This window comes from Carcharhinus amblyrhynchos, chromosome 2, assembly GCF_965287045.1.
Source record: "Carcharhinus amblyrhynchos chromosome 2, sCarAmb.v2.hapA, whole genome shotgun sequence".
Taxonomy (NCBI): Eukaryota; Metazoa; Chordata; class Chondrichthyes; order Carcharhiniformes; family Carcharhinidae; genus Carcharhinus; species Carcharhinus amblyrhynchos.
Window position 1 is genome coordinate 50,835,740 of NC_137325.1, and position 13,235 is coordinate 50,848,974.

Below are 13,235 nucleotides of genomic sequence, written 5' to 3' on the forward strand. Positions count from 1 at the left end.
CCTGAGAAATATGTGCATGTAAAATCAGAAGAGCAATCTGCAGGCAAAGCTGGGCGGAATTTACTGTGAGGTGGAATTAAAACTGAAAAAAAAAATCAATAAATCGCAGCAGGACAGATTTTATGAGGGGAAAAAAGTTTAAAAAAGGGGAGAGGAATTGAAATCAGATTGCAGAGAGTCTGGGTTTGAGGGAGAGGAGGGGAGAGGGGTTTGAGGGAGGTGGTTGAGGGGGTTTTGAGGGAGGGGAGAGGAGTTTAAGGGGGTTTTGAGGTAGGGGAGTTTGAGGGGGTTTTGAGGGAGGGGAGAGGAGTTTGAGGGAGGTGGTTGAGGGGAGCAGGGGCTGTTCTCTCAGGATGCTGTGTTGTTGCTGTGGGTTGTGAATACAGACTGGGATATTAGCTCTGGGCTGACACTTGCCTCTCCCAGGCAGCCAGGCTGCACCGACATGTCCTACAGCAGCCGGGAGCTGGTTTGCAATTACCTGTACTACCGCCTGTCCCGCCACGGCTTCGTGTGGGAGGAGCCCCTGGAGCCGGCTGCCGGCTCCCCGACCCCCGGCTCCGGCCGGCCCCGGGCTGCCCCCGCCTCCAGCGCCGCCGCCGAGAAGGCTCACCGCGTCCTGCGGGAGGTGGGCGACAGCTTCGAGCGCCAGTACCAGCAGGAGTTCGCCGACATCGCGCTGCAGATGCGCTTCGAGCCCGAGAGCGCCCGCGGCCGCTTCCAGGCGGTGGCCGAGGAGCTGTTCCGCGATGGAGTCAACTGGGGCCGGGTGGTGGCTTTCTTCGTGTTTGGGGGCACCCTGTGTGTGGAGAGTGCCAAGAGGAGGGATATGGCATCGCTGGTGGATCACATCGCCGCCTGGATGACCGCTTACCTGGACAGCAGCCTGACTGACTGGATCCGCGCCAATGGAGACTGGGTATGTCCGAGTGAGCACGACCCCCTCAGCTCGTTCCCACTCTACCCCCCCCCCCCTTTGCCCACTCTGTCCCCCCCTTTGCCCACTCTGTCCCCCCCCTTTGCCCACTCTGTCCCCTATCCACCCCCTTGCCCACTCTGCCCCCTACTCGCTCAATATCCCCTCTCCATTGCCCTTACCCCCCCACCCCCCTTATGTTTGGGAGGATGTCGGTCTGCCCACATGTTACTGTCTTCCAGCATTGCCTGCACCACTCCCCCGCCCCCAATCTGTAAATCTTTCAATAAATGTATGTGGTGCTCAGTTTCCAGCCCACTTGCATCACCTACGTACTTACCTACACACTAAAATATTTGCCTCTCCATCACCTTTCCTGCCCACCTATCACCTACATATCTACCCACTGCATATGTGCGCAGCCTTTACTTTCACCTACGTATCATTTGTCTGGCCACTTTCTTGTCATTGCTTTCACCTCGCCACCCACTATAGTACTTGTGTGGGGGTTTGTAAGTGTTTCACAAGCCATGTGTTTCTATTTATGTTTGTATGTCAGCGTAAATACCATTTCTTCTTCTTGATATTATTGTTTAGTCATACTTTTTCTGAAACTAAATGTTTTCATCAGATCTTCAATCAATATTGTTTCTTCAGTTTGTATTGTAATCACATCCTTTCCCCAATTTTCTTTAATTCTTGTAAAAACTTTGAAATGTTCTCAAATCTATTCCTATTTGCCTAAACAAAATGATCCTCTACTATTTATGCTGATAGTTTTTTTAGGTATACATTTATTTCTTAAAGTATACTGTGCCAAAAAAACCAAGGTCATCAGATATTTCACGTGCAAAATATATTCTCACCCATGTGCTATGCAAAGCTTGTTAGTTGGAATGATGACCTCATTCACAAGTTTGGTCTGTTTGTTTGCATGTAGGCAGCATGATGTGATGTAACAAATAGTGTCCGAACAGTTTACATTCCAAGAATCTTTTTTGGGATTTTGGTTAGTGTCTGTGGGGTGGTTTGGATGGAAAGTTTTAAGTGATTACAGTAAGTCAGCAGTTTTATGTAGTATAATTATCAACAATGGACTTTTTGTTCTCTCATATACATTCATAATTGAGTGTACTTCTGACAAAATATTGCTGGAAGAGCTGTTATCTGTTTTAATGAGATAGGGTATCTTAATATTTTAGTCCTTCTCTATTGGAAATGCACTTTATAAAGTTTGTTTTTCAATTAAACATGATTAAGACTGTGAATGAAACACCAGTGTTTAATATTGCTGTTGACTTCAATTTAATCACATGTACTTATTATTAAGCCAGCATAATGTCTGGTTCTGGGTATTATTTTGCTCAACAGCATATGTTCTTTGGGGGATTATGGGTTTGTTCTCCATCACCTTCTGTTGTATAAATCTTTGTGCTCTCTCCATCCTACATCTAGACGTCTGTACACAAAATATCTTCTTATTAGAGCTAATGTATTGCCAAAGATGGATCAAGTTAAAATCCTGATAAGTCATTTTTGTTGTTGTACTTATGATACATTAGATTACTGGACTTTTAGCATTTATGATGTCAATGATTAATCTTTCAAGTTAAATCTTCAAAAACAATTAAGGAGTATATGTTTTATATTGACAGCAGTTGCAAATGAGATCGTAGTTAAATTTCACATTAATTTACACAGCGATACTGCTATGAAATATCAAGTGTAAATGTTTATGTAATAAGCACCTTATAATTTAAATACAATTAACCTCCAGATTAAGTGATTGGTAAAGGTATCAACTGGTATGTTAGAAAGTCAAGCATTTGTGTAGCATTATTTTTGTCTTCCAGATGTCCCAAAACACTTTATGTTCAAATACAACAATGACTGTTCAAAAATGGTTAATGTAGGAAACATGTCTTTAACGTTTTCAAACCACAAGTTCCTAGTCCTGGCTATTGATTACACTGATGCTCTCTTGTTATGTTTTGCAAGGGAAACGAATTGCCAGCCATTGTTTTGCCTTGCAGTTTCTATGTATTCCTGACTTGAATGGTTTGTCTTCAGAAAGAATCAAAATATAAGCATTCAAGGTAACGGTGCAAAGGTCCCATGTGAACAAAACAGCCTTTTGATCTTTTTCTCAGTCAGTCAGTGTTCTTACTTTCAGTGGTTTTACGTGGTTTGTGAAGTGACTTTTGTTTGAAAGAGGAGTAAAACGATATTATTAAACAAGATCTATGAAATAATGTGTGAATGTGTATGCATTTGTTTGTTTATTTTAATTAATGCTTTACAACAGAATCCCAAACAATATGCACTGATTCCATAGTTCCCAGAGTGGAATGGTATGGAAGCAGAATGGGATTGAGGCTTTGCTACTTCTTGAAACTATGGTTTTGTGCGCAGGATAGAGTGTCTTCTATTAACATCCTCCACCACTCAACACCAGTCAGCATATCATCAGTTCACAATTCCCATTGCAGGCAGGTGACTTTTACCCATTTGCGCTTAAGCTAGTTGCTAATTGTGTGGCAGTTATCTGCAACATTCATCTGTTTTTCTCTATAAACATCCATCTGCTTTCTAGTCTCTTTGCTGTCTGCATCTCCTTTAATGGTGTTAAATGTTGGGAGTGTTCTCTTTGGAATAAAAAATATTCACAGTTTTAACTGAAGCGATAGAGAAAATCTAGTCCTTCTGGTGAGTGGCCCAGTAATCACAGTTCATAGCTGATCAAAGGTGGCAGAAGTTGATTTCATTAGTAATTTTCAAAGAGTCTTGGACAGGGAGTTGAGGGTGAAGAACTTAGAGGATTACAGACAATAAGTGGGGAGTGTGCCATTAAGCATGACAGCTTTTTTAAAGATCCAGCATAGACATGACAGGCCAAAATGGCCTTTTCCTGTGCTTTAAGTTGCTGTAAGTTTCTATGATTCTAACAATGACAGTGGATTCATGATCCATGCAATCATGCCATTCCAGGATGCAACCTTAATCTACCAACTTTCTGTGCAACACAGTGATGATGTTGCTCCAGATGAAGTTTTTTAAGCAATTAAATGTTTTACTCAGATCTTATTATAAAATGACTGAACATATGAATTAAAGCAGAGGAGAAGGTCACTGGCCCTTTGAGTGTCCTTCACCATTCAATAAGATGAAGGCTGAGCTGATTGTAACCTCAGCTCCACGTTCTTGCCTACCCTGTGCTTATCAAGAATCTATCCGTCTCTGCCTTAAAAATGTGAAAAGTCTGCTTTCACTGCCTTTTCAGGAAGTGAGTTCCAAAGTCACTCAACCTTTGGAGAAAAAACATTTCTCCTCAACTTTGTCCTAAATGGATGACCGCTTATTTTTAAACAGTGGCCTGTAGCCCTAGGTTCTCCCACAAAAGAAAGTGTTCTCTTCACGTTGGCCTGTCAAAAGCCGTCAGGTTCTTCCAGCAGATACAAGTCTATCCTGTCTAACCTTTCCTCATTAAGATAACCTTCCCTTTCCAGATTTTGGTTTAATAAACCTTCACTGAACCGCTTCCAATGCACTTGCATTTTTCCTTAAATAAGGTGACAAACACTGTGCACAAAACTCCAGATCTCACTAGTGCTTTGTATAACTGAAGCATAAACTCCCTACTTTTACATTCAATTCCCTCACAAATGATAACATTCTATGAGCTTTCCTAATTTACATACTGTACCTGCATACTAGCCTTTTGCGATTCGTGCATTAAGACTCTTAGATCCCTCTACATCTCAGAGCTCTGCAATCTCTCACCATTTAGCTAATCTTTTTTATTTTTCTTGTTAAAATGGACAATTTCCCATTTTTCCCACATTATAGTCAATTTGCCAGGTCTTTGCCCACTCACTTAAGGGAGTTACATAGGGATATAGATAGATTGTGTCCTTTTCACATCTTACTATCCTACCTATCTTTGTGTCATCAGCAAATTTAGCAACCTTATCTTTAGTCCCTTCATCCATTTCATTTCTATAAATTGTAAAAGGTTAAGGTCCCAGCACTGATCCCTGTGACACACCATTGGTTGCTTCTTTCCAACCAGAAAAAGACCCATTTATGCTTATCCTCTGTTTTTTGTTTGCTACCCAATCTTCTATTCATGCCAATATGTTACCTCTTATACCATGAGTGTTTATTTTTCACAATGATTTTTGATGTGACACCTTATTAAATGCATTCTGGAAATCTAAATACAGTATATTCACCAGTTCCACTTTATCTACATGCTATGTTACTTCTTTAAAGAACTCCAATATATTGGTCAAACATGATTTTCTTTCTAAAAAAAAAACCATGCTGACTTTGGCTAATTACCCTGAATTTTTCCAAGTGCCCTGCTCTAACATCTTCAATAATAGCTTGTAAGCTTCTAACATTTTTCCTATGACAAATGTTAGCAAACTGACAAATAGTTTCCTGCTTTCTGTCTCCCTGCTTTTTTTGAATAAGGGAGATTTTATTTTTCAATCTGTTAAGATCTTCCCTGAATTTTGAAAAATTAAAACTAACTATCTCACTAGCCGCATCTTTTAGGACCATAGGATGGAGTCCCATCAGGACCCAGGATTTTGTCAGCCTGCAGCTCCTGCAACATTTTTTTTTAGTGAAATTTCTTTGATTGTAATTTGCCAGAGTTCCTCCCTCCCTTTTGTTTCCTGATTTATAGCTGCTTCTGGGATATTACTTGTATCCTCTATAGTGAAAAAAACCAATTCAATTCATCTCTTATTTTTCATTATTAATTCTGCAGATTCACTTTCTATAGGATCAGTGCACACTTTGTTAGCTCTTTTTTAGATGTATGTAGAAAGTCTTACTATCTGTCCTTAATTTCTGGCTAGTTTTTTTTATACTCTAACTTTTCACTCCTTTATTCATTGTTTGATCATTCTTTGCTGTTTTTATATTCTGTCTAATCATCTGACCTGAGACACACATTTGCACAATTATGTGCTTTATCTTTAAGTCTGATATCTGCTTCTTGCATTCTAAAATATGCCCTTAAATGTCTGCCACTATATCTCTATTGATTTATCTCTTAACCTAATTTGCAAGTTCACTTTAGCTGGTTGTACTTTCATGCTCTCATAATCCCCCTTATCTAAGTTTAAATTACTAGTCTTGGACCCACTCTTCTCTCCCTCAAACTGAATGTAAAATCCAATCATATTATGGCTGCTGCTATGAATTAATTAATTGTAATTGTGTTAATGTCAGGTCTGGTGTAGTCAGTTTTCTTCATTGGTTCCAGACAATGCTGTTCAAAGAAACTAGCCTGAAACCATTCTATAAATTCCTCACCTAGGCTACCTTTGCACTTTTGATTTTCCTAGTATACATAACAGATTAACATCTCCCATTTGCTGTACCTTTCTGACAAGCCCCCATTATTTCTTCCTGTATACCCTGTCCTACCTTTGGTTAATTACTCTTATGAAGCCTGCCCACCACCCCACAAAGACTTTTTGCGTAAAGTGACAGCCTCTTTTTGCACTGTAGGGATTCTATAATTATTATTTGGGAACAGTAAGATGATCCACAAGATCAAAAAATGTTTTTTATTATTTGTATATCTCTTCTCATGTTAGCCTTTTTTGCATTTTTAGTTGAAATATTGGAAATGTCTTAACTATGTGAACATTCAATTAGAGGACTCAACTAAAGTGATTTAACAACTTTTGCAGCAAGATCTTGGTGTGTTTGTATGACAATTTAATAGTTGCAGCAAGTGATTTGAACTTATACTGTATTTTTATTGCAAACTGTCACCAATCCAAAATTTCATTTGAACTCCTAATTATTTTGGCTTGGATATGCTATTTATTTCATAAAGAACATCTAATAACCCATAAGTGGCACAGTTACAGATAAACAACTATATGTTCTTCACTCTGCATTCTGTTTTATCTTCTGCAAATATGTAGATTACCAAATTCAAACTGTTCTTGCGAAAAGAAAAATATATTATAAAGAACCTTTATGCTCTAAGGTAGTGCTAGTTTTTGCATGTGATCATGTGAAGAGGCAGTTTTATACAGCTGGAATGTTGCTGCTTAAGCAGTCTGCTATGTTATATATGTGGCGGATTTCTTTTCCCCTTAAATCTCTCCACTCAAAATGTCCTAAATTTTTAAAAAAGAGAAAAGGACAGTTTTCTACAACATGGTTAACTGTCTACTGATTGTGAAGTAAGAAGTTAAAGTTAAGTTTATTTATTAGTCACAAGTAAGGCTTACATTAACACTGCAATGAAGTTACTGTGAAATTTTGTGAAATATTGTACCGTGCAACTTTGATTTAATTAGTGGACACTTGAGTATATTGCAGAAACTCACTATCTTTTGCTATATTTAATTATTTGGGATTGTAGAATAATACAGCACAGAAGAAGGCTGTTCTTTCCATTGTCTTAGCTGGTTGACTAGAGAAAACTACCAATTTTTTGCTATCCCTTTCTTTTCCTGCAGATTTTACCTTTTCAAGTATGTAAGTTCTAGTTACCCTGTTCTCAGAGGAAGAAGACCAGAACAAATCCAGTTTTATCCATGCTTTTTAAACTGAATTTGGGTTTGAAAAACCTTGGAAGCTTAAGTAAAAGCACACCACTGAGTGGTTCTCTGGCATTCTTTGCAATTGGGAAGAAAAATTAAAAGCAGCAGTATAGATTTAATAAAATGTTTTGGGGACATTTTTATTCCAAATTGCAAATTGTTGTGCTTTCTTAGCTTTCTGTTTTGAATATAATAGATTTTAATGTAATACATTCCATAGAATTGTGGTGTAGACAAACACATGATTGCCTAGGTAGCATATACCTCTGTAAAATTTGCATTGGTGTGAAGCAGGGTGTTCTAACCTGGGGATTTACAATTGAATAATTTGCATTTTATGTTTTGACTTTTAGTTCTGTTGCAAAATAATTCAAAGGAGGCAATTAAGGGAAACTTGCCAATGCAGTGCAGAAAGGACAGTGCTTTTAATCCTCTTTATCTGTAAGGAAGGTCTGACTAAGTGACTCTCCAGTTGTAAAACTGACTTCCGAGTGAAGAAATTTTCCTAGCAACTGGTTGTAATGCACTTTGTTGATGCATCTAGTGTTTAAAACCTACAAAATAGTTGTACATGGTTGAATTAGTGATGGCTTGTGTTTTTAATGGAGAGGTACACATCAAGTGTGAAGAAGTATAGGTTTTCTTAATTTGGCAATAAATATTGCAGATGATTCTTGAGGACAATCTCCAGGCTGAAGAGAGCATTGAATCGATTGAAAATCTGAGTGTATCATTCCTATCTGTTTATGTTCTTAGAGTTAGTCTATCTACTCATGGTGTAGCCTGCAGGATTTGTAATCTACCACTAAAACAGCAGCTGCAGAGTTGACCACGCAATATTTTTTGATTGATTGTCTTTTTCCTTGGTGCTACTGAGATTAGAATTGTGGACAGCACTTAGTATCCAACTTCAATGTTGGAATAAAGTAAGGTTTGCTGGAGTTGTTTACATTTTAGAACAGTCAGCTGAGTTTGCATGAGTTAGAATGTGTGACTAAGACAGCATGCTAATGTTAATTAGATGATACATTCTCTACAGTGCAGAAGGAGGCCATTCTGCCCTTCAAGCCTACACTGGCAACAATCCCACCCTATCCCTATAACACCACGTATTTACCCTGCCAACCCCCCAAAGCTGGGGCTAATTTTAACAGGGTCAATCAATTTAACCCAGATATCTTTGGACTGTGGGAGGAAACAGAAGCACCTGGAGGAAACCCAAGCAGAAACAGGGAGAATGTGCAAACTCCACACAGACAGTGACCTAAGCTGGGAATCGAACCCGAGTTCCTGGTGCTGTGAGGCAGCAGTGCTAACCATTGTGCCACTGTGCATAGTTAGTTGGATAACTATTTAAAAGTGAACAAAGACAATTAAATTAATGCTTCTACAATCAGGTTATTCAACAAGATTTAGGTGTCTCTTCTTGTAACTGTGATCTTTGGAAACCACTTGAAGGATTTTTATTTTATAAGATTTTTGTTCATTGAAGTATTTAGTAGATGACCTGTTGGGAGTTTCAGTAAAATTGCAGAAGGAAAATGGAGTCTGTGAAGTAATTTATCTTTATTTTCTTGGCGTGTTACTTTATATTTATCAATTCCTTGTAGTAAAGTTTTTTAAAAAAGACAGAGCACATGATCATTTGTAATGTGTGAAAGGCAAACTTCTATGATGCAGATACAACTTGAGCTGTCTTTATTTGTGTGCATAGCAAGCGACAGACCTTTGTCTTGCAAATCTGAAGCATTTGGATGCCTTCAATGGGAGTGGTGTGCCACAGGAGTAACAACACCTTTTTTACTGAAGTGTTGCATGGGTTCATCACCATGCTTCTATCTTTACAGTTTGGGCCAACATCAGTGGTCACATCTACACCATTCCAAAGCAAAGGGAAGATAAGTTAAAATACAAGATTTGAGTTGAATGGAACTTGAAATGGTTAAAACAATACCATTCAAAATCTTTTGAGTCCTTATGTGAATCTTTTGAATGAAAGTTTGAAGAATGTGATATACCTCTGACCTATGTAATTCCAATTCAACTTGCAGTGTGTTACTTAAAGATTGAAACAAGGAAGTTGGGGATTAGGGGAAGCTAAGTTCTTCACACATACTTTTACCACCTGGATTAAAGCAGTACTTTCCCCAGGCAGGAAACTTATTATTGATTTCCTCCTTTTTTTGTATTGTAAAGTATGAATTCTAATCAATCGCAATGGGTTTTACATTTACTTTTGATGATCAGATAGCTGGTTGTGGAGGACTACTAAATGAACTTTCTGCATTTGTAGGATTTGCATGATTTCAACATTTCAAAGCCTGGTGCATTTAATGTACATTTTTTGTGAGATGATTTACAGTGACACCAAAGAATTATACATATTTACAGACTGCATTTGTTTATTACTTCAACTTGCTTCCAACATATGAATTATTTTCAAACAGAAAGTGAGGTTTAATTTTTAGCTCACTTCCTATTTAGATTGATAACATTTTGGCTCATCTAAGAATATATTCAACAGATAACATTTGTGTAGTCAGTTGGGATGGTGTGTTTCCAGACTTTTGCCTCATTTTGATGTCAACCCACAATTAAAATCTAGCGATATAGTCAGCCCTACTGACTAGGGGTAGGTCAATGACAAAAAAAGGCACAAGTCAAAAAATACTACTTTAGGAAATCCCCAGGTTTTTTGATGCAACTTGTGTCTTGTAGCTTTTAATCTCCATTAGCAGCCAGGAGGCTTGAAATAGAGTTACAGATGTGAAAGACTTGCAGCTGTGTTTATAGATGCTTCAATTTCGTTTAGATGTAGACTTGAGATGCCTGGGGTTCCCTAGACATAGGAATAGTGCATAGGAATTGCAACTGATTCGACATTCAGAGAAGAAAATGTAATCTGTAGTGATTTTTATGACTTGAACAATCTGTAGAACCTAGACGAGCTCTGTTTCCATTACACCCATTCAATTTGATAGCTGGTGTTCTGTATTGAGTGTGGACCATCATACAATATGCACTGAATTCATCTCCTGGAGTGGAAAAGTTTTGATGATGATCTTTGGGAAATGCTTAAGTAAATGCTTGCATTTCATTATGTTGTATGCAATCAAAGAAACTCAAAATTACATACCTAATAGTTAGCTGACATTGTTATTATGGAATATTTTGTACTGAGATTTATGAATGTTCATTTTATATTTGAAAATAAACTTCCTAGAGTGCACTTGTAATGCTGAGCATGAGCAGCAACAATTTCATCGTCTTTCCCACAAGTATCAAATTTTCTGTCCCAGTCTATTTACACTTACTGATAAGTACCATAAACAGTCTTGCATTTACTTGAACAAATAACTTCTTTATTAGGCGAAAACAAGTTGTGTTAAAGATTTTCTTTAGAAAAATCAGTAGTGGTTTTGTGGAAAGGGGGAGTGGGTGTGGAGTTGACACACACTAAGCTGGTTGGAGGATGCACACAAGTGTGTGTGTGTGTGTGTGTGAGATAGGGGGCGGGGGCTGGAGGTGGTGCATGTGCGCATGAAGGAGAAGCAAGAAAAAAAATGTGCAGGTGTTAAGAAATGCAATTATTGGGACTTGTAAAAAAAAACCACTGATAAAATAACTGGAAAAGAAAGTACAGGTTGTTGCTGCAGACTCCTCAACAACCCACAAACACCTACATCTGATATTTGATTTTTGTTTTCTTACTCTGAGATCATGTTTTTGGATGTGGTGCAGGGCACAGTGCCACGTGAAAAAATGACTAAACTGTTTTTGTTTACTTTCTATTATTGAAAGCCACTTTGTCTAAGGTATTCAGTCAAAACTATTTGTATACAAATAATTTTATTGAGGAAATGCCACCATCTTTGTGTATGCTTGACCTGGAAAAGCAAAATAAAAACATTTGTTTAAAGGAAGCACTCAGAAAAATTCTGAAAGAGATCTAGAAAAGTTCAGAATTACAGAATTAGCGTTAAATGTTTTGGATGTCATTTTTTGGATGAAAATTTCCTGGACAATTTTTCACCATTGTTACAGAGCTCTGACACCCTCTTTAGCTTGGTTTGACTTGACTTGACTTACCAGACATGCAGAAAAAGAAGTTTTTTTTTCCCCTTTTGGACTATTCTGGAGTGTCTTTTGGTAACCTCAATTACAGGCTAAAGTGAACAGTCACACGCTTCACAGTCTCACGTAGCCAAGTCCCTAGAGAATCATTCTGTGTCTCATGCTAAAGTTATCTGTATTTAATGCTGTCTATTTTCAATCCCCACCCATGTTGAGTTGTGTTCGTAGGTCTCATTTACAAATATTTTGGAAGATTTGGTTATCTGTAACAATTCTTTTCTGATGATCAGATAAGCTCTCTGAATAGAAAAAATGTAAACAAGACATAGTTATTGCTTTCATATGCTGTAATGACCTGCACCACATCCAGAAACAAAATAGCCTTGAAGAATAACACAACATATTTATTAACTTTAATTATAAAATGTATCAACTGACCTCCTGTTCTATTGCTGACTGCTTTGGTGTGGACCAATTGCAAGCTGAAAGTTAGAGGACAATGCCTGATGGGCTATGGGTGAAGTGGGACACAGTAGAGGGTGGATGGGGCAGCCAGTGTAGCAAAAGTGCAGGTTGAAGCAGGGTACAGAATTGTAAAATGATGACCATTGGAGCTTGAGGAAAGCAGCTGATGTGGTCAACTCTGATAGCAAAATTTGGAAAATCTTCCCTGCCCCTCTGCATCTTCAATCCGAAGACTATATTTAAAGAGAAAGCAAAACTTTTCTCCTTATCAAAAGATTGAGGTGGATATTTGTGCAGCAAACATTTTTTGACAGTAAGGCTGTCACACTTTTTTTTCAGATTCCAGCATTTGCAGTGTTTTGTCATGCTTTTCTTTGTCTTTTGTCATGCTTTTCTTTTCTGATCAGTAGTTTATTAACATGGATATGGCTGCCTCATAATTGTGAAATCTATGTGCATCCCAGAGATTTTGAGTTCAGGTTGTAATAGCTTGTGAAATTTAATTTGATACCATGATTTGTGTCCCAGAAAAATAACTGTGCGAGTTGCCAGAATATAAAGAGCTCACAAATGTCCTTCAGAGAAGAATGCTTGCCAGCCTTATTGGTTCAAAATAAAGTGTAACTCACATATGTGGTTGACTCTTAGGCCACCTGAGAGAGCATTAAGTGTTCTAAGTAAGCAGATTGCTATAAAGTGCAATAACTGGAGATTGGCATCATATCAGTCTTATGATTGGGAAGGTGGTGGCAATTAGGGATGGGCATTAAGTGTTGGCCTAGCCAATGATGCCCACACCATGAAAGAACTAAAAAAGAGAATCTTCACAGTGAAAGACAGGCACAAGAGGAAGATGTTTATGTTTTCAGGCAATTATTGCTTCATGGCTAGATCAGGATGCATCTGTCATATGGAAGATTTGGATATCTGTTTCCTCCTGTGTGTGTTTACACTATAACTGTAGTACTAGCTTGGTCTGCATCAACTACAGTTATAGTTAAAATGCAAACCTGATTGGAATTGGGGCTGTGCAGTGCGAAGAGGTTCTTAATCCTAATTTGCATAATACAATTTGGTTCAAAGCCCAAATCACTTAAGACCTCAAATCCGCCTCTGCACAACTTCATACTTGTAGAAGTAATCTCCAGAGTTAACTTCTTGCTGTGCTTTCCTCTGTCTTTGGATGCTTCTGGTTCCAAGGA

At 38.2% G+C, this 13,235-nt stretch overlaps 1 protein-coding gene across 1 annotated transcript in view; it reads left to right on the plus strand.

The window, feature by feature from the left end:
* The first annotated feature begins 344 nt into the window (after positions 1-344).
* The window catches only part of LOC145354303 (apoptosis regulator Bcl-2-like), a 147,651-nt gene continuing 134,760 nt past the window's right edge, over positions 345-13,235 (plus strand). The window contains exon 1 of the mRNA XM_080205423.1: positions 345-919. Coding sequence (XP_080061549.1) covers positions 446-919 — 474 coding nt within the window. The 5' untranslated portion in view covers positions 345-445. The remainder of the gene's footprint in view (positions 920-13,235) is intronic.